At 35.3% G+C, this 19,198-nt stretch overlaps 2 protein-coding genes across 3 annotated transcripts; one reads left to right on the forward strand and one right to left on the reverse strand.

Annotated features, from left to right (window-relative positions):
* Positions 1-409: 409 nt before the first annotated feature.
* LOC149730540 (guanylate kinase-like) lies at positions 410-13,144 on the reverse strand. 2 transcript variants are annotated; one of them, XM_089885294.1, is made up of 11 exons: positions 12,959-13,144; positions 12,084-12,222; positions 11,596-11,728; positions 11,129-11,219; positions 10,500-10,585; positions 4,457-4,527; positions 3,957-4,099; positions 3,450-3,599; positions 2,958-3,116; positions 1,996-2,152; positions 410-1,804 (listed from the first exon to the last, which is right to left on the reverse strand). In XM_089885294.1, the coding sequence occupies exons 1-11, from the start codon at positions 13,065-13,067 to the stop codon at positions 1,552-1,554; spliced, it is 1,491 nt and encodes a 496-aa protein (XP_089741420.1). In that variant the 5' UTR covers positions 13,068-13,144; the 3' UTR covers positions 410-1,551. The 2 variants fall into 2 exon arrangements, with proteins under 2 accessions (XP_089741420.1, XP_089741421.1); XM_089885295.1 differs by lacking the exons at positions 410-1,804; positions 1,996-2,152; positions 2,958-3,116; ... (1 more) ...; positions 3,957-4,099; positions 4,457-4,527 and adding an exon at positions 5,766-7,683 and having other exon boundaries at positions 12,959-13,139.
* Positions 13,145-14,190: 1,046 nt separating this feature from the next.
* On the forward strand, positions 14,191-19,166 carry LOC149730541 (zinc finger CCCH domain-containing protein 15-like). The gene is made up of 11 exons (XM_089885296.1): positions 14,191-14,395; positions 14,812-14,916; positions 15,199-15,310; positions 15,533-15,685; positions 16,042-16,133; positions 16,381-16,469; positions 16,761-16,887; positions 17,209-17,325; positions 17,582-17,655; positions 17,949-18,082; positions 18,362-19,166. The coding sequence occupies exons 1-11, from the start codon at positions 14,327-14,329 to the stop codon at positions 18,511-18,513; spliced, it is 1,224 nt and encodes a 407-aa protein (XP_089741422.1). The 5' UTR covers positions 14,191-14,326; the 3' UTR covers positions 18,514-19,166.
* Positions 19,167-19,198: the final 32 nt, after the last annotated feature.

The following is a 19,198-nucleotide window of genomic DNA, read 5'->3' on the forward strand; positions in this document are numbered from 1 at the left end:
TAAACTGTAATACTGACGTCATTGACACGTCAATGTTCCAAAGTGAAGCTTATTTGGAATACAGGAACCGGGTGTTTGACGAGTTGTTTAGCGATCAATTGAAACAACAGAGCCAACGAGTTGAGAGATGCCAGGAACGCAACAAGGAACTCGTTCAAGATGTTCGCAATGTTTTGCCGGGAGGTATTAATAAGAATACAACAGATCTACTGCACGGGGAAATCTCGGAACCTTCGCAGCAGAAAACGGAAGCAAAATATTTGTGCAAGAAACGAAGGGACTCGGCGTCCTCGCGGAGAGAAGACACGATAATATGTGAAGGTAATCTCAGAGAAATCGTTTCAAGCAGAAACTTGACTGATCTACGAGACCTTCTAAATATTTTAAAAGAAAAGAACGAAAAAACGAATCAAGAATTGGTGAAACTTTTATTCCAAAGAGAAGATTTAAAAAGCGAAAAAACTGACAAACTGATTGAAATTGAAAACATTAAAAATGCCATTGCGTTTGTTGGGCCGGAGAGTCGTATTTGATTAATGTGTTGTATTCGCAATTTAGTTCCAATAATAAATGTAAATTTTGATCGAAACGTAACCTACCATACATTCGGGTACGAGAAATATTTGTATCTATATCGCACATATGCGGAATACGTCACACGTTTTTGATACAGTGAGTATGAGGTGTATGAAACTACCGTGCATAGTTCGCAATAGGATCAATTGATTACAAATTTTAGTTGTTAAAAAAATGTCTAGACATGCAAAGAAAAATAGGCGGCTATTTCAAGACGACTGAGTCATATTTTTAAGAAGTAAAACGCTAATAAATGTACACACTATTGAGTTAGGTAGTACAGATCATATACCCGATATTTTAAAGTTTAGATACAGAAAATCATGACAGCCAAAGCCATTACCATAGTACTCTAAAACAATTTAGAGTACTATGCCATTACAATATTCTATAAGAGTGAGGATCTAATACAGCATAATTACAATTTCTCCAACACACCAAACCACATAAAGTAACCAGCATAAAACATGTGCAGTAAAGGGACGGCCTTAATTTGACAAACTCTTGCTATAAATACACCAACATAAATTAGAATGTAAGAAGATTACAGCTCACACAAGAAAATTACAAATGTCAGTAAAATAACAAGGCTCAAAAACAAATAATTATAAGTCTTTACACGACATGAAATTAAACGTTCGCAACTACATTTCAAATTGTTCTTAACTTTAGAAAATAAACATTAACATAATTACAAAAGTGTTTTCTTATGACTCTAAAAAGTGGGTAATTTTTTAAAACACGATTAGGAAACATGATATCCACTAGAGGGATCCATGTTACTGTACTAAAACATAAAAACTCTTTAAGGTACCATGTACAATAAATTGTTCTACAAATAATTTAATTAGGAATCAGAGTTTAGCAGGTTAACGTTTTCATATTTAGGGAGTCTTTAGCCTATTATATTTAAAGAATTAACAACGTTTTGAGTTTAAATGATTAATTGAAGCAGTAACTTAACCAAAGTTACATTTACTTTGCATAAGCTTCAACCTGGTAGGGTCTGTTTGGTTTAAAATATGAAATTGCTTTATCTGCGCCAACAAACTTATACCCGGCAATAAGCGCCCTGGTGGGAAGAATGGTGGACAGAATGTGAGCAATATACATGGTACCTGGAATGGCTACCATGTTTTGTTCAGTAAGAACAGCATTAATTATAATATCAGCACAATCTTGAGGCTTGATAGGTGGCAATATCCAGTCATATTTCACATGAACACCACTGTAATGGAATTGAAAGGTGTCACAATACAATACCTTCATAAGCACTATTCTATAAGGTTGAGGTTCTACAGTGAGGAACACCTGGACCTGGGACATAGGTCTATTACCCTGACAATCATGGTGCTACCATCTTCACTATCTATAAACCTTTAAAAACAGAGCTAAGTCATGTAGAAATCAAGCACTCACTTGAACATCCCAGTATGTATAAGGTAAGGGCAAACAAGTGTGGTTTTCACGCCATATTTCTCAGCATTCTGCAGATCCAGAAACAGAGAGTTATGAAGACCAACGGCTGCGTGTTTGCTAGAGCAATAATCAGGCATTCCAGGGGAAGCAAATAAACCTACATCAGCATGGGATGGAAGTGAATTATGTTGGTATTATTGACGTAATGACACCATCCATGTACTTGTATCGTTAATTAGCTACTTATTACTCATGTGTTTAGTCTGCTGTGTATAAGAATGTTACAACTTAAAAGTGAGCATAAGGTGTATGAATACACTGTGTGTTTCTGGGGTATAAGATAACACCCATGTTATAACTTGACAGTGAGCATGAGGTGTATGAAAACACCATGTGTGTCTGGTGTATAAGAAGACACCCATGTTATAAATCGACAATGAGCACGAGGTGTATGAATACACCATGTGTGTCTGGTGTATAAGAAGACACCCATGTTATAACTCGACAGTGAGCATGAGGTGTATGAATACACCACGTGTGTCTGGTGTATAAGAAGACACCCAAGTTATAACTCGACAGTGAGCACGAGGTGTATGAATACACCATGTGTGTCTGGTGTATAAGAAGAGACCCATGTTATAACTGGACAGTGAGTACGAGGTGTATAAATACACCATGTGTGTCTGGTGTATAAGAAGACACCCATGTTATAACTCAACAGTGAGCACGAGGTGTATGAATACACCGTGTGTGTCTGGTGTATAAAAAGACACCCATGTTATAACTGGACAGTGAGCATGAGGTGTATGAATACACCGTGTGTGTCTGGTGTATAAGAAGACACCCATGTTATAACTCGACGGTGAGCATGAGGTGTATGAATACACCATGTGTGTCTGGTGTATAAGAAGACAGCCATGTTACTTAACTTACTACTTTACTTTACAATCTATACAACCCACCTACAGTACTCGCTACATTAACAATATGTCCATGGTTTCTTTCCATCATGCTTGGTAGGAATTCACGTATAATCCAAATATGAGCCAACACATTTACTTTGTATGTGTTTTCTATCTCATGCTCAGTAAGGTCAAGCAACTGCTTACAATAAGCCACACCTACAGGAAACATAACATTGTTGTATTTTGTTTTAAATAATCTTAGGACAAAATTTCAAATTTTTTTTATTCATTACTAAATAACCTAAAGACAAATTAACATCTGCTATTTTATTCAACACTTTGCACTTCAATGAAAAACCAGAACAATGTATGTTGTATATATTATAGGGCGAGGTGTCAAAATCTGCTGTTAGCTAAGGGTATGAATAACCAAACTGTAATAAAACTTTTAATTTTAGTGCTGATATTTTAAATAAAAGAGCATAATGCTCTGCAAATTTCAAAGCAAAACACTAGCATTTGTACATAACATTTTACTTGTATAGATACCTGCGTTGTTGACTAATATGTTAACTTCTCCAAATTCTTGCTTTACTTTTGCAGCAGCTGCTTTGATCACATCCTTTTTAGAAACGTCACAAACTTCAGTGTAAACGTCCATCCCCAACTCACGAATCATAGCACTTGTTTCTTTTAGGCCTGGAATATGTGGTACAATTATGAATCAATTAATGTGACTTTTCTGTTTTCGCATGGCAGAGCAACGACAGTCTTTATAACACAGGTGTTCTGTTTCATACTTTAAGAAAATGTAACTTATTAATGTGTGGTTATTTTTTTGTATAGCTGACAATTTAAACAAAATGGCCCCAGGATTAAAATAATTGCTGTTAGCTGGTCTTGCCGAAGGACACATACACCCATTATGGGGGTAGCATCAAGCATGAAACTGGTATCCCCCTAGTAAAAAGTCAAGCGATCTAACCACTGTACCACAAGTGACCATCTCGAGGTTAAATCATATTCATACGAAATAGTTATTTACCAATCATATACCTTCTTTATCAAAATCCCACAAAACAACTTTCGCTCTTCGCTTAGCGAACTCTATCGCCATCAAGCGGCCGATTCCATTCCCAGCTCCGGTGATGAGGCAAACTTCACCCGAGACTGATTTGTGATCAACTGGTATCAGCCATCTAAGAAATAAGTAGAATATTGTCTAAGCTGGCACTGGGTGAGGTCCTACAGCGTGGCACACATGGGAACTGATATTTAAACCAGAGTTGGTTAATTACCCCAAAATACCCATAAAGGCACTATAGTTTTAGTGTCAAACATGGGGGAGGGGCAGGAATGCAGGCCAACTGTGAGAAATTCTACACTACTGTGCATTAATTAGTAAACATAATAACCAATAATTTAGAACTTTGTCTACAGTATACTGACTATAATTTTGCGTATAACATTGTATATGGTAACTCCGAGGAAGGCTACTTTATTTAATAAACACCTGACCTAATATTAGAGGCCATACAACAAATATACAAACCAACCTCACAAAACTGGTGAAAAATGAAGCCGTAAGTCCATACATTAATATAATCAGGTCCATGAAAAAGCTCATCTTAAAATAAATTGCTTGTTACTTAAAAGATAATTGCAAGCTAGCCACAACAGCTCTGTTGTACATAAAGCATTAGCATAATTATAATAACACAGATGTATTGTAGGTGAATTAAGCACTTAAAAAAGATTGCTCAAATAATTAAAGTAGAATGGTATAAGAAGTTTTTAATAAAAAAAGATATAAAAACATGAAATTCGGTTATTACATAGGTTTATATACGGACTCTAAATAGCACTATAGCAGCATTAGAAATACAGTGTTATAAATACTAAAATACATTTCAATCTAAACTAGATATAAACTAAATAAATCAGTTACTAGTTACCGATGTCATACATATTATATATTACTAAAGCAGCTTAACCAGCGCCGCCTTAGGTAATACTAACTATGTATCGAAGTTATATACGATTTATAACAAGCAAACATTCGAAACCACTATGTTTGTCATGGGTACAAAGGTTATTATGACGTAACAATCATATTGGAACTCATGTGTTCTGGAAATTACGACCATTGTATTCGGTTTGTTCAAATAACAATACTTCGCGTAATTTATAAATAAAGGAACAAAGAACAAAACAGAACGACTCAAGTTTCAAAAATTCTTCACTTGTGTTTTTGTTTATTATTACAATTGGGGCATTCCCAAAACTTTCATATAAAGAGAGCTGGGTAAATATTAAATCAGATTCCGTATATTAACATGTTTATATACTGACTCTGTATTAGATGTTTAGTTAAACTAATTTGCCCTTGCACGGTGTGAAATTGTGTCCTCTTACGCGTTATTATGTACGTAACTTTGTGAGTGACATGTTTTGTGATTTTGTAATGTGTATGACTGACAATTTAGACAAGCCATTAGAGGTCACTGGATTGGACAGTTGCTCTTGTGTCTTGGCCAAGGACACAATCGCTCAGCATAGAGCCTCGAACATGTAACCTCCGGGCTAGGTGCGCCAATCATGGTGTCTGAATGACCAAACTAACTAAAGACTTTGTCATTCGCATAACATTTCTTATTCTTTAAAGAGTTGAAAGAGTTCTTATCACACCTTTAAAAAAAAACTACATCTTAGGGCAAGAACTCATAATATTCTTTCATCTGCTGTTATTTTGTTCGATTATTAAACCTAAATAGGTGTAGTGTGTATCACTTGGCATGTCTTCATGTACCAAAATTGTTACGCCTACCATGGGTTAAGAAGCATCATGGTCACACAGACAATACATCATTGAATATTAATTATAATTGTTTCTTTTGTGAATACAGCGTTAAAATGAAAATAAAGTTATTAACTGCAGTACCTGGTAACATAAACATCATATAAAACATTCCAACATAATAGAGTTGGTATACAATGCAATATGCAAAAGCAATGTGTATCATAAACATCATTGTTCTGAGTGCAAAACATAAATAAGTAGAACCAAGATATAAATACGAGTAGCTAATTTACAGAGGGCTAAATTTACATATGAATAAAACCAGAGCTGGATTTGTAAGACCAAAGCGTGCACAACTAAAAGTTAAACTAACAAAACCATTAAAATAGGAGTTTGTAATGTCCCCAATTAACAAAAATTCCAGTAAACTTAAAGTATTTATCAAGCTTTTGGAATAGCGTTCTGGTGGGACTTGAAATCCAGCCCTAGATACAACACACATATACACAGGAAATATTTGGTAGAGATGCCATTTTTAACTATGATGGCTTGTGTTCAATACAATGTGTAGTACCATGATTATTTTGTGTATAGGGTTCAATAGAGAGACATTGTTAGTTAGTGCTTTCCAACAGTTATTTGCACCCAAACAAAAAATTAACTAATAGCAAAGCTTTGGCGATACAATTTCCGAAATAACAGTTGGTGAAAAATACAATAAATTGGTTCAACTTTTACAGTAACAGTCAAAAGGTTTTGTCCACTGCAGTAGGCGAGCCAACCAAATCAAATAGTGGTGTTGAGAAGCAATTACTTAAAGGTTATTTAATGTCAAGTTAACTTTTAAAAGGTTACTTTAGGTTACATTCAACCAAAGGCATTATTAACAATATTAAAACAAAATGTTCAACTTGGTCAAAACAACCAGGGCAGCTTATAAGCAGGCACTCTTAAGTGATGCATATGTGGAAAATAAATACAAAAGCACAAAATCTCAGCTAAAATCCCACAATGATTAGAAAGTTACCAAAACAGTCCAAAATTTATAAAAACACATTAAAAAATTAACTTTTTTAAACACAATTCCTGCAAGAAATAATGATACTACTAAATAATCCCATAATACTCAGTTTAGTAACTTAGGTTTTACAAAAAGTGAAACTTTATCACAACTGCATTAGTTTAAACAGAATAATTAAGGTAATTAGTTTAAACCAGGGTTCTCCAAACTGCATGCTTCACAATTAAAACCATTTCCAAAACATTTTTAGCATGTGTTGTATAAATAAAAATGAGAGGTAAAACAAAAATTGTTTCATTCTAGAGGATACGACTATCCTCCTTCCAGAGGATACGACTGGGTAAACAGTTTAAGCACCCCTGGTTTAAAAATAAAGCTTTGCTAACTAACTGTTAAAAGCCTAAGAAACAATGAATGTGTAAAAGATACTATTCTATATAGGTGAGGTCTAATAGCAAAGCATACCACAGGGTAAGACACTCATAAATAACTAGTACTGTGTAAAGGAGTCTGAAACTTAAGTGTATGTTCTAGTTTAGTCCACATTAAACTATAGTGCACCAATTCCAGTTAGCTTTTCCACAAGCCGACGCTGTTTCTTGTTCTTCCATTTCTATGACCGATGATGACCTATGCGTCACCACTAGGGGTTTCTGGGTGTTCAGATTTTCGCTCGTAACGACGGCAGCGTGTTTCATGTCGTTCATGGTTTCTATGACAACAACGGCAGGCGTGTCATCATTGTATGACGGAACTTTAACAGGACTTAACGGTATTTCCGCCACGCTCTCGTTAGCACCACTATGTGGTTCGTCAAGATTTTCTGTCAATTCATCATCTTTTTGTGCTGACTCATCTTCATTATTTTTCCCTTTTTCTGCTGACTCATTGTTGTTTGTAGCTTCTTCTATGACATCACCATTCCCATTCTCCAATGCTTTGTTCGCTATTTCCGGAAAATGCTGAGTCATAATTTAAATGTTAAATAATAATTTTGAAACACAAGAAAATGCAACAATCTATATCTATTGTTTCGTAACAATATACTTAATAACACCACAATCTCCTTGTATGACATCATAATCACAAGTTGTCAGATTAAAGACAAAAACATCTGGACTGGAATTTTATTTTGATTAATCCAAAGTGTTTGTGACAGAACAATAGCTGACTATGACATCATAATCTTAAGTAATCTGGATTAATTGGTAACAATGGATTAAAATATTGATTAGTGTAAGCACCCAATATTAATACAAGGACATCAATACAGAATATTTTTAAATATTTTGATCATTATTTTTCACACAATTACATTTGGAATTAAAAACCCAGTGGTTCCCAAACTTTTTACACTGAGGGGAAAAGTTTTAAATCGTTTACAGGCTAGCAACAAAAAAATTGTCATTAATAGAACAAATATATTTGTAATCATGTTGTTAAACAAAGTTATCATTGCATGGCATAATGCATGATTACAAAAATTAACTTGGCAGAATCGGAAATTATATTTTAGTCAATATTGCATTTTAAGCTGATAAATTATATTTTGTAAAAATGTTGATTTGTAAAATTTCGGCAAATGTTGACACAGACTTTGGTGGTTAAGTACCACTGCAATAAACAACATGGAAGAAAAGACAAAGAATATAAAACACAATGTTCTAGTATACAACTAATTATAATGAAATCAACATTTTAAAAATTACTGTTGTTTTGTAATTAATATGCTCATGACGTAATAATTGACAATTGTTGCAACTAATGTGATAAATAATTAATTCGATTGAAATGATTAGAGAATAAGAACAACTATGATGTAATAATGAAAATAATATCTGATGCTTTAGAATAAAATTTGATTTTAATTGTTTGTTATGACATCACAACCAACATAGTATGAAAACAATGGAATACAATACACCATATATTGCACCATAATAAAGTGATTATTTGGTCATAATCTTTTTCAAATCCCATTGAAATGTTCCTTGTTTCCAAGTCTTTGTATCTCCTATGACAATGGCGGCATAGAAACAAACGTGAATAATTAACAAATTTATGGTGGGATTCAAATTTGGTGCAGAACAAATAACAAGACAAACTTCATTTACATGCAATAGTGTTGCAAACAAAGGCCCAAACTTTATAATTTACAGAGGTGGCAGAGTAGCATGAAACATTTATTATTACCAACAGGTTCATTGTACCATGGCATACAACGCCTACACTTTTAATAAATACAGGGGTTGCAAGGAGGTTGAACTCGCAATCCTGTACTTGTAATGTTTAAATATATTAGGGTGGGGGTAAGATGGGACAACTTTTTGCTCTATTTGGTAGTAAATAAAGAATATTTCAAAGAATTATAAAACGTATCCTCAAGACTCCCATAAACAGTTGTTAGTTTTAAAAATTTGAAAACACGATCAGGATATTTGGATATTATGTGCTAAAGTTGTTTTGTCTCCCCCCACCCTGTGCTGAAGTTGTTTTGTCTCCCCCCACCTTACTATATTAAAATAGTGGAATAAATATAGGTTGGCCTGTCCACCCTACCACCCCAGGTTTGGTGCCTAGTCCCCTTTAGTATAAAATAATGCCAAAACCAAAAGCCCTGGTAGATTTCAATGTGACATTTACAATTTACAGCGGTCTGAAGCACTTGTGTAAAACAAACAACAAACAGCAGGCACAATACTTCACTTTAAACAAATTACACGAGCAAATGCTAAACATATGACTATTTTGTTTAAACTGTTCTATATTTCTATGGTTCTACAATAAGGTAATGCTAGAGTCTATATGGCTTAGTTAAGGTTCATTGCTAAAAGATCAGGAATTTAGACAAAATCCGCCCATTACCCCAACACCTAGGGTGCTACCACATGAACCTGACATTGTAGGCTGCCGCTTTCCCAAAGGTAGGCAACAAGGGGCTATGTCCTAACCAACTTATACCATTGTAAATTGCACCGAATGATATACATATTGACCATAATGTTCATGAAATGATATCATATGAAATAACATGCAAATGATGCATCATCAACTCATGATATGAAACAAACCACAAGACGTGATATCTTCATGTATCACATGACAAAACTAAGGGGAAATCCCTAATTCAATACCTTGAACAATCAACACAAATTTACAATACATAGAAATCTAATTGAATAATACAACGAGCATGAGATGCAAAAAGTTTCAAAAAATGCAAAACGGTAAAAAGTTAATTTCCATTGTTTTAACGGTTATAAGTGCTATTTTTAATATTGTCACAAAGTTAACATGATATTAATTTATATGAAGAAAGAAATAGAAAGAATTAGTTTGGTTAATATTAAGTTCACCTTTGGACAAGCATGAAGCAACATTAATTTAATTGTTTGATGCATAAGCTTAGTGATGCAGCCGGGTAAAAAGAGGAGAGCAATTGGCAAAAGTTAGGTTAAAAACTTTTTATTTTTTATTCCTTTAAAATGGTTATCAAATCTATTCCCAAAGTGCAACACAATGACCAATGGGTTGGTCTAATTGCCGCTTAGTGTCTTGCCCCAGGACATATACAACTATCTGTATCGAGGATTGAACCCGGTGTTTTGTGCTTGTGGTTACAGACACCTAACCAGTGAACTACAACGCGACAAAAAGGTGTAAGCCACTCCGTGCACCCCCCTAGCTGCACCACTGCATCACCTCATGATTGCTGATCACATGCATAATCACAAATCACGGTCACGATAAATAATTCATGAACTATTCAAATATTTACCTGCAGAAGAAATTCCTTTAGTTTTTTGTAAGCTGCCTCCAATATGTCATTGACTATTATGATGTCATAAACTCCCTTTTCTTTACCTTTATTGCGCAACAATAGACATTGTAAATAACAATAAAGCTATAAAACCAGCACAAGGCTAGTGCTTACTGTACAACCTAACCTATAATTCTACTCTGTATGGGTGAGGTCCAACGCCAAAGTACCTGGGATTTAGACCACAGTTGACGTCAAGCCTCCATCCACAATATTACTTTAATTAACACTAACTTAAGTAGATATAGCTACATTATTTTGAGCATAAAAATTAAAGAATATATTTCGGTTTAATGACATACCGGCACGGGCGCGCAGCTATTAAAACGTTAAACATTAACGCACAATTTATAAAGAAAGCTTTTAATCTATGATGTATCAAATGTTATTGGCCCCTAAAGATTTTGGTCTCTACAACACCACCAATGTAAAAAGAGAACGCTAACATTGACTTGGCAAAGCTAGCTGCAGCAACTTTGGTTCACCGGGTATAAACATTACTTTGATGCTGTACGAGATTAGGACCGAAAAGTCTTTCCTGCTGTATTTAAATACTAATCACTAAAACCACATATAAGCAAACTTACTGTATTGTAAAGCAGAAGCAGCGGTTGCCATTCTACGTTCGATGCTTTCAGCTGTTTCAGTTCCACGCTCGTTTAAACGATTTTGTAATGTCTGGAATATAAAACAGATATATTGGTGAAAGGCAGGGTTAGAATTCAAGGCCCAGGCAGGGTGGGTAAGTGTACTGTGATATTAATGTTAAAGGCATAGCTTTGAATTAATGTTAAATAAGACACTCAAGTTCCCACCCACAAGGATATAAGTGACCAAACCAACCAAAAGTCATGTCTGCTTATCCACACACTACAATAGCTTCAGGAACTCGACTGTGAGCATGGGAGTGGCATCCATAGATAAGTCACTCAAGTTCCCACCCACAAGGATATAAATGACCAAACCAACCAAAAGTCATGTCTGCTTATCCACACACTGCAATAGCTCCAGCAATCGACTGTGGACATGGGAGTGGCAACTAATGTGTCCTTACCTCCAGTGATGGTGGGGCAATGAAGACACACAGAGGATCCAGATCCGTCTTCTTGATGCTTTTCACTCCTTGTTCATCAATATCCAACAAACATATCTTGTTGTTCTTCAGGACATCTTGTACCGCTTGTTTGCTGTGGATTGTATGAAGATCAATATTAGGTACAACATTACCCGCTGGTGCAGCCATAATGAGAAAAGTTCCATTCTAATTGGGACTTTTTGGGAGTTTACTGTTGTTGTTTAGGTTAAGGTGTGCCCTCGAAATTTAGAAGGTGTTTTAGTGTGGCTTTGAGATTTATAACACTAAATAAATAACTAAAAACTGTGCCATTATATCACTTGAAGGAATATAACTTTTTTATCCTTAGTTGTTATTACACGAGTGTTCTGTTTCATGCACCTCATGCTCACTCACAAGTTACTGCGTACAGAACTTTGTGGGTGATTATAGAAAGTAGTATGAAATAACAAAACCACTGTTGTTACCTGGTCCCATACATGTTGTTAGAGAACTTTGCGTGTTCGATAAAGTTGCCACGATGGATTTCCTTCTCCATTTCCTCCACTGTAGTGAAATGATAATGTTTCCCACCAACTTCACCCGGCCGGGGTTGCCGTGTCGTATCTGTGGGTATGATGTCATTAAATATGATGCCATAAATATGGGGTCAATAATGTATGGCTCATGGGTGACATCATGAACTATTGTTGAAACTAAAACGGGGCTGATGATAAAGAGTGTGACATCACAAACAGCATGACATCATCAGGCAGAAAACGGCAACATCAAACAATGTGAATGATTTTTGGGCGAAATGTACATTTTATAGAAAAGAATTCAGTTGACTTTGTTGTCGGATAAATATTCCATAGCACTTGACCCTCAAAATCAACCATATACTACGCTGCTTTTGCAACTGGGTACAGTGTAATATACCAATATTGGCTTCCCTAATACAGAATTTGATTTTACCAGGATTTCGTCTGCCATATGGCAACTGGTTGGTAAAATTTGCGGCTCAGACAATACACAGTAGAATCACCAGGTAAATTATTGTATCGCTCTTTGGTGTTATGGTTCCACATGTAACGTGCTGTAGTGTATGTTCCACGCGCCAACTCGAGTTCGCTCGAGGCAGAGAAGGCGCCGTATTATTATTATTGTTGTTGTTGTTGTAACGCGCGTGTGCACTCCTGTGTGTGACGTGTTTGTCACAGGCTCGCCACGTTTCCTTCTCTCTTTTTGGGTGTGACAAGTTTTGTGGAGGTGAACGGCAATTGCAATATGGTTTGATCGCGTAAGGAGTTATGAATAAATATACGATACGCTACATTATATATATATGTGGAAATAAACTTACGCGAAACACTGAATCCAAACTCATTTGGGAATTCTTTGAACAGCAAACCCAACAAAGTACTTTTCCCACTCCCAGACGGCCCACTGAACACAACTGGTCTTAATGCCATGATTTTATTATTAATGTTTCAGGTGATTTAATAAAATTAAATGATTCTAAACACAAAATTAAAAATATATATAAAAACAATCAAATAGTGTTGATTTATAAATGTTACAGCGACTGTTAATCCTCACTAAGTAAGGAACGAACTGAACAAGCGTCGCAACCATAAAATTTGAACATATTACTACTGCAACCAAAACACTACATTATCATATTAGACCACGGATTCACTTTATAAAAGTTTATTAATTTCGTAATATAAAACTTTGTATTTAAAAAAATATTTGTAGGGTTATTAATATCCGCCATAAAATACATTCATATAGAACTTGGCACTAAATCTTTATCAAAAGCAAGGTACAAATATAACGCGACGCGTGACCTAGCGTCCTAGCCTATCGTACAAAGCGCTTATAACTCGTACGTGTCCACAATTTATAGCTTCAGTTTGATTGACAGTTATTGTTTTGTTTACTATATGCAGCCCTGACGAACCCAACAGACATGCAAGCATGCAAAACCAGACCATCTGCCAACGTAACTTTGGAAAATACGCGTTTTACTACGTCATCAAACGTTATATACAAATGACGTCACTGGGTTTTCACGCATGATTGATTCGCAGAAGAAATGTGATTAATTTGTGGGGAGCAAGAGAAATTAAAAAAATGTATTTTATCTTAACAGTGCAGTAAAATATTATAATTTTACTGTAAATGACTGTAGGGAACCGAGTAGTATATTCAACCAAATTTGAGTTTATAAATTAATCAGCTATCATGACACTTACCGACAACCACGTTCTGGACACAACCCCTTCTGCAAGGAAACATGCTGTAAAAATTCGTGACGTCACTTGAGATTTGTTAAACAAACTTTCTTAGAATTTGTGAATTTTATCTTTAAATTTATGAAAATAAAGTAAAATATTGTAATTATAACAAATGTGTGTTTCATTTTTACAAGAGTTAACGAATTTTAATGTAATTTAGGCGCTAGTAAATAATCCTCTTTTAACTTTATCTGTATGCTAACTCCAACTGTTAGAAGCTTTACAATTATTGTTACCAACCAGCAAATCTATTTTAGTTAATTAAAATTATTTACTCGTATTTTAGTAGCTTAAAATACAAGCTTGACTGTGATCATACATTATACTCATAGGAAAATACATAGAGACGAAGACACCTATGTTAAAGTAATTAATTTGATTGGCATTCCAGTGCAGTAGCAATATTTTTGTGTCGTTGTAAATATAAGAAGATGCCGCCCAAGAAAAACAAGGGAGCCAGCACCAAAACTGAACAAAAGAAAAAGGATAAGATTATAGAGGTTCGTGCCTTAACTCCTTAGTTTAATGTTTATGAGGTGAAGCTGCGGTGCTAGTAAAGAATCTCCCCCCCCCTCACCTTTTTTGCTAACCACTAACCCCTAGGTTGGGGGGTTAGTAGTTAGTGGTTAGTGTTTAGCAAATAAGGTGGGGGGGAAGATTCACTAGCACCGAAGTATTAAGTGGCTACATTATATGCCAACCTCTAATATGTTGCTTTTTGTCTCTTATTTTTTTGATGTCAGGTCACGAAAGTATTGTACAATAGCACTAAACATTTATGTCTTTTAAAACATATCAACCTACAAAGCTACATACTTGGTAACTTGTAAGTGGACACAAGGTGTATGAAACAGAATGCTCGTGCTGACAAGCAAAAGTAAATATAGAAGCTAAATTAATTTATTTATATTTTCAGGATAAAACTTTTGGATTAAAAAACAAGAAAGGGTCGAAACAACAAAAGTTTGTTAAACATGTCAATCAACAAGTTAAAGCAGGGGGCGACCCAAATGCAAGGAGGGTAGGTTGTTTTGTTTGCAAGTGTTAAAATTATATGACTCCTTGGTGTTGGGGGTAATATACCTACATCCCAGGTCTCAGCTGTGCCTTACTGAAGATCTCACTCTTATAGAATAGAATCTCTATTTTTGAGTGTTTATAAACTGCCTCAGTCGGGTCTAGATGGTAGCACCCTGGATGTTGGGGTAATATATCTACATTCCAGGTCTCAGGTTCGCCTCACTGAAGCAATCACCCTTATAGAATAGAATCTCTATTATTGACTTCATATTTTCTTCCTCAGATTGAACAACAAAGACTCGAAGAAAAGAAAAAGAAAGAAGAAGAAAAGAGAAAAAGGGAAGAAATGGACAGCTTGTTTAAACCTGTTGTTATTCAGAACAAAGTTGGAAAAGGTAAATAAAAACTTAAAAATGGGTTGCTGGGCCAAACTACTTAATTCTGCTTGGGAGCTAATTCATGTGGTACAAAATAAATTAATTTGCTGAATGTGTTCAGCATTCAACACATTCAGCAAATCCCCTTTGGCATAAAATATTTGGTGCTTAATATGGTACAGATTGAACCTTGCAAAAGTTTGTATAATTCTGCCACTGATTATTGTTTCTCATCCACAGGTGCCGACCCCAAGTCAGTGTTGTGTGCGTTCTTTAAACAAGGATTGTGCCATAAGGGAGACAGATGTAAGTTCTCCCATGATCTTGCTATAGAGAGGAAAGGAGAAAAAAGAAGTTTGTATTCCGATGTGAGAGAGGAAGATATGGCGAATGGTGGGTTGGCTGTGGTGTAGAAACTAACATGTAGTATATATAGAAGGTTGGAGTAAAAGGGTTTATGTTTTCATTCTCTTTTATCTTCTTGTTTATAATCGTATCCTCACGAATCTACATTAGCCTGGTTAATTGTTAACGATTAGGAAAATGGGATTTTATGTGCTAACAATATCAATCTAACTTCTGAACCCCACAGTATTATATATGTATAGTTAGATACGTTTTGACCAACTTTTTAAGTTGTAACCCGACTTAATATTTTGAGACAATGGTATTCGAATATTTATCCATGAAAAATTAAAGTTATCGTTTCAATATATTTTGACTAAATTGTACAAAATTTAATATTCAAGACACAATGGATAAATGGGACGAAGACAAACTGAAGGAGGTGGTTGAGAAGAAACATGGGGCTGGTAACAAACAGAAAACGAAAACTGACATTGTGAGTTTATTTACTATCATAACTAACTTGCTGTTTGTTCTAAATGACATGAATGCTGAAATATTGAGGCATTTTCTATAGAGGCCTAATTCATAAACACAGGGGAGGCAGGGATAGTTAGACACACAATCCTGTGAAACAAATCTAACTTATTGGTTGTAATGTTTACTGATTGTGGTTATTAAAATGATAAAGTCACCTAAAGATTGATGTTTGTGTTTCATTGAATCAATAATTTTATATTTAGGTTTGCAAACATTTTGTTCAAGCGATTGAAGAAAAGAAATACGGTTGGTTTTGGTCTTGTCCAAATGGGGGAACTAACTGTATGTATAGGTTCGTATATAATGCTGTTGCCACTAGTGTATATACATAGCAGAACATTTTTAAATATTTTCCTTTGTATACAATAAATACAACAAATATCCAAGATATGGGAAACAGCATAACAGTTGTGGGCTGTCCTGCACTTTAAGGACAAAAATAAATTAAAGGTAATTGGTTTAAAAGTGTATTTGTTTAACTGTCCCAATAGGTAGTAACTCATTATGTGTTGCAAAAAAACAGATTAGAGTTAGTTTAAAAATAAAGTTAGGAAACATAATAATTGTTTGTTGTGTTTTCCAGACATGCATTGCCTCCTGGCTTCGTGTTGAAAAGCGAGCAGAAGAAGATGGACGCTCAAGCTGAGCAAATATCTATTGAGGATCTTGTGGAAAAAGAACGAGCAGCACTGGGATCTAAAGTTACAAGGGTATGGAAACACTGAAAATGTATAGCTATAATTGCTTTTCTGATAGTAGCAAAAACAGTATTGCACCAGCGTTTAGTCTGGCGTGCAGCAAGCATTCATTAGGGTATTCATCATTACCACTGTCTCAGATGAAATGTTGGTGGAATCTCTTAATGTTTTTAAAGTCTGGTGTTAGGGGTTTGCATTATACCCCAAAAATACGGGCTCCATACTGATACTATTGTTGGCATATGTGTCCTTGGGAAAACGCTTAGAGCAATTGTACCAAATTATTGATCTTTTATATATTTTTAATGTGCAACACTGTTGAATATTGCTTAGGTAACACTGGAGACCTTCCTTGCTTGGAAGAAGAGAAAGAAGGAGGAAAAGATCAAGAAAATGAAAGCTAACAAGGATTCAAGGCAGCGAGATTTCAAGTCAGGGAAATGTCTTGGGGTGAGTTATATATATATATATATATAATAGTTGGGGTAAGATGGCACATGTTTAAATAGGCTGGGTTAAGACGGTCCACATTTAAGAAAGTAAGATGGGGTAATAAACCTTTACCCCAAATTCTATGGCATACTTCTCTTAACAAAACCTACAACCCCTCACCCCATACAGAATAGGAAATATAAGATAACTATATCTAAAAATAAAAAGGGCCTTACCTATGTAAGATATAATATAAGATATTTATGTGTCACAGGTGAGTGGTCGCGAAGTGTTTGAGTTCCAACCTGAGATGGTGGGTGCCGATGATGATGAGGCCGATGAAGTAACGTACGTAGAAATCATATATACAATATACATCATATAAACATAGATATGTTAAAGCTGTGGATATGATAAATTGAAATATATCAATGTCCACTGCCTTGGCACATGTGTGTATTGTGCCTCTAGCTTCGGGTTACAGTTTCAAGACTTTATGCTGCCACCATTGTTGGCATAGGTGTTTATCAGCGGGCATGAGGTGTATCAAACAGAACACCCATGGCCCATGTAATAACGACCGGGTGCCCCGCTACACGAGGGTAAATAGGATTTACTCCTATAATATGATGAGTCATCAGGTACGAGCATAGTGATGACGAGGCGGAAAAGGTTGAGATTCGAGGAATATCCGACGCCATGTTTGTTCCAGAGGAAGTCGATTCAAGCGGAACGCAAGCTTCGAACGAACGACTGAAGTCAATGAACCATGACGGTAAATATCTTTATTGTTTTCAATAACGTGTTATATGATATTTAAATTGGCGCTTTCGTTATAAAAGGATTTTTGACAGACAAAATGTTGGTAAAATAAAACTTATATACTAAGGAATCAATGTATATACTGTAGGTTGGGGTAAGATGGTGCATGGTTTTATTACCCTATGTTTAAGTTTCTCACAGATTCAGAGGATTCAAGCAGGCTGTGGCTATGTGGAAAACTTCAGAATTCATTTACTAAAATTTATCTTTGACAAAATTGATATTTTTACAGAAAATGACAAACTTTCTGAGGCGGCAGGTGGAGAGGTTGTAACTAATGGTGTCACGAAAGATGAGGTTGCCACAGATGTCCCTGTTGATGAAGACCTTTTCACGGAAGACTTGGATGATTTAGATGCTGAATTAGAAGGACTAGATGTTTAGTTTCATGTTTATTTTATGGGTGATTGACAGCTCTTGCTGGGTTTTTCAAAAACTTTTACTCTGCGTTCCGAAAAAAAATGCAATTTTCTGGTTGTTAGTCCTTATTTTACGTCTCACGAAGTTGTTTTAGGCTTTAAACATAATTTGCTTCCAATCTGTAAGTTCTCAGTTAATTCTATGATTTTGTGCATGCTGCTGAACTACTGAAAGCGTTCATGCCACAAGCCAACTAACTGCAGATGAATGGATGTTTTGTTCCAAGATACCGGGTGCTCAAATCTTGTTATTTATATCTTCCAATGTTAAATGCTGAAGGAAAGTTTTTCAATGGAATCGAAAGTGTTTTGTATTGTTTAGCTGCCGTGTTGGAAGGTAGCACTGCAGAAATGTGAATAGATCTTCTTTTACACCAGATATATCAAGTTACGACATAGATGCTTGCTTATGTGCCTCTTGTTCACTGTCAAGTTACACTATAGGTATTTTTGCATAGTTAACTAAACACATATGTTTAGGTATGTGTGGTTTTTGCAAAACCTTTTGCCCACGGTCTAGTTATGTAACGGGGTGTTATATCTGCATAAGTAACATGCTTTTAGAATCGCAACGTTACAGTATCCTAACAAGTGTTAATACAGTACTTATTTATTTGACCTTCATGAAAGGCTTGTGTAGGAACGAACAT

Source organism: Ciona robusta, chromosome 9 (assembly GCF_009617815.1).
Source record: "Ciona robusta chromosome 9, ASM961781v2".
Classification (NCBI taxonomy): domain Eukaryota; kingdom Metazoa; phylum Chordata; class Ascidiacea; order Phlebobranchia; family Cionidae; genus Ciona; species Ciona robusta.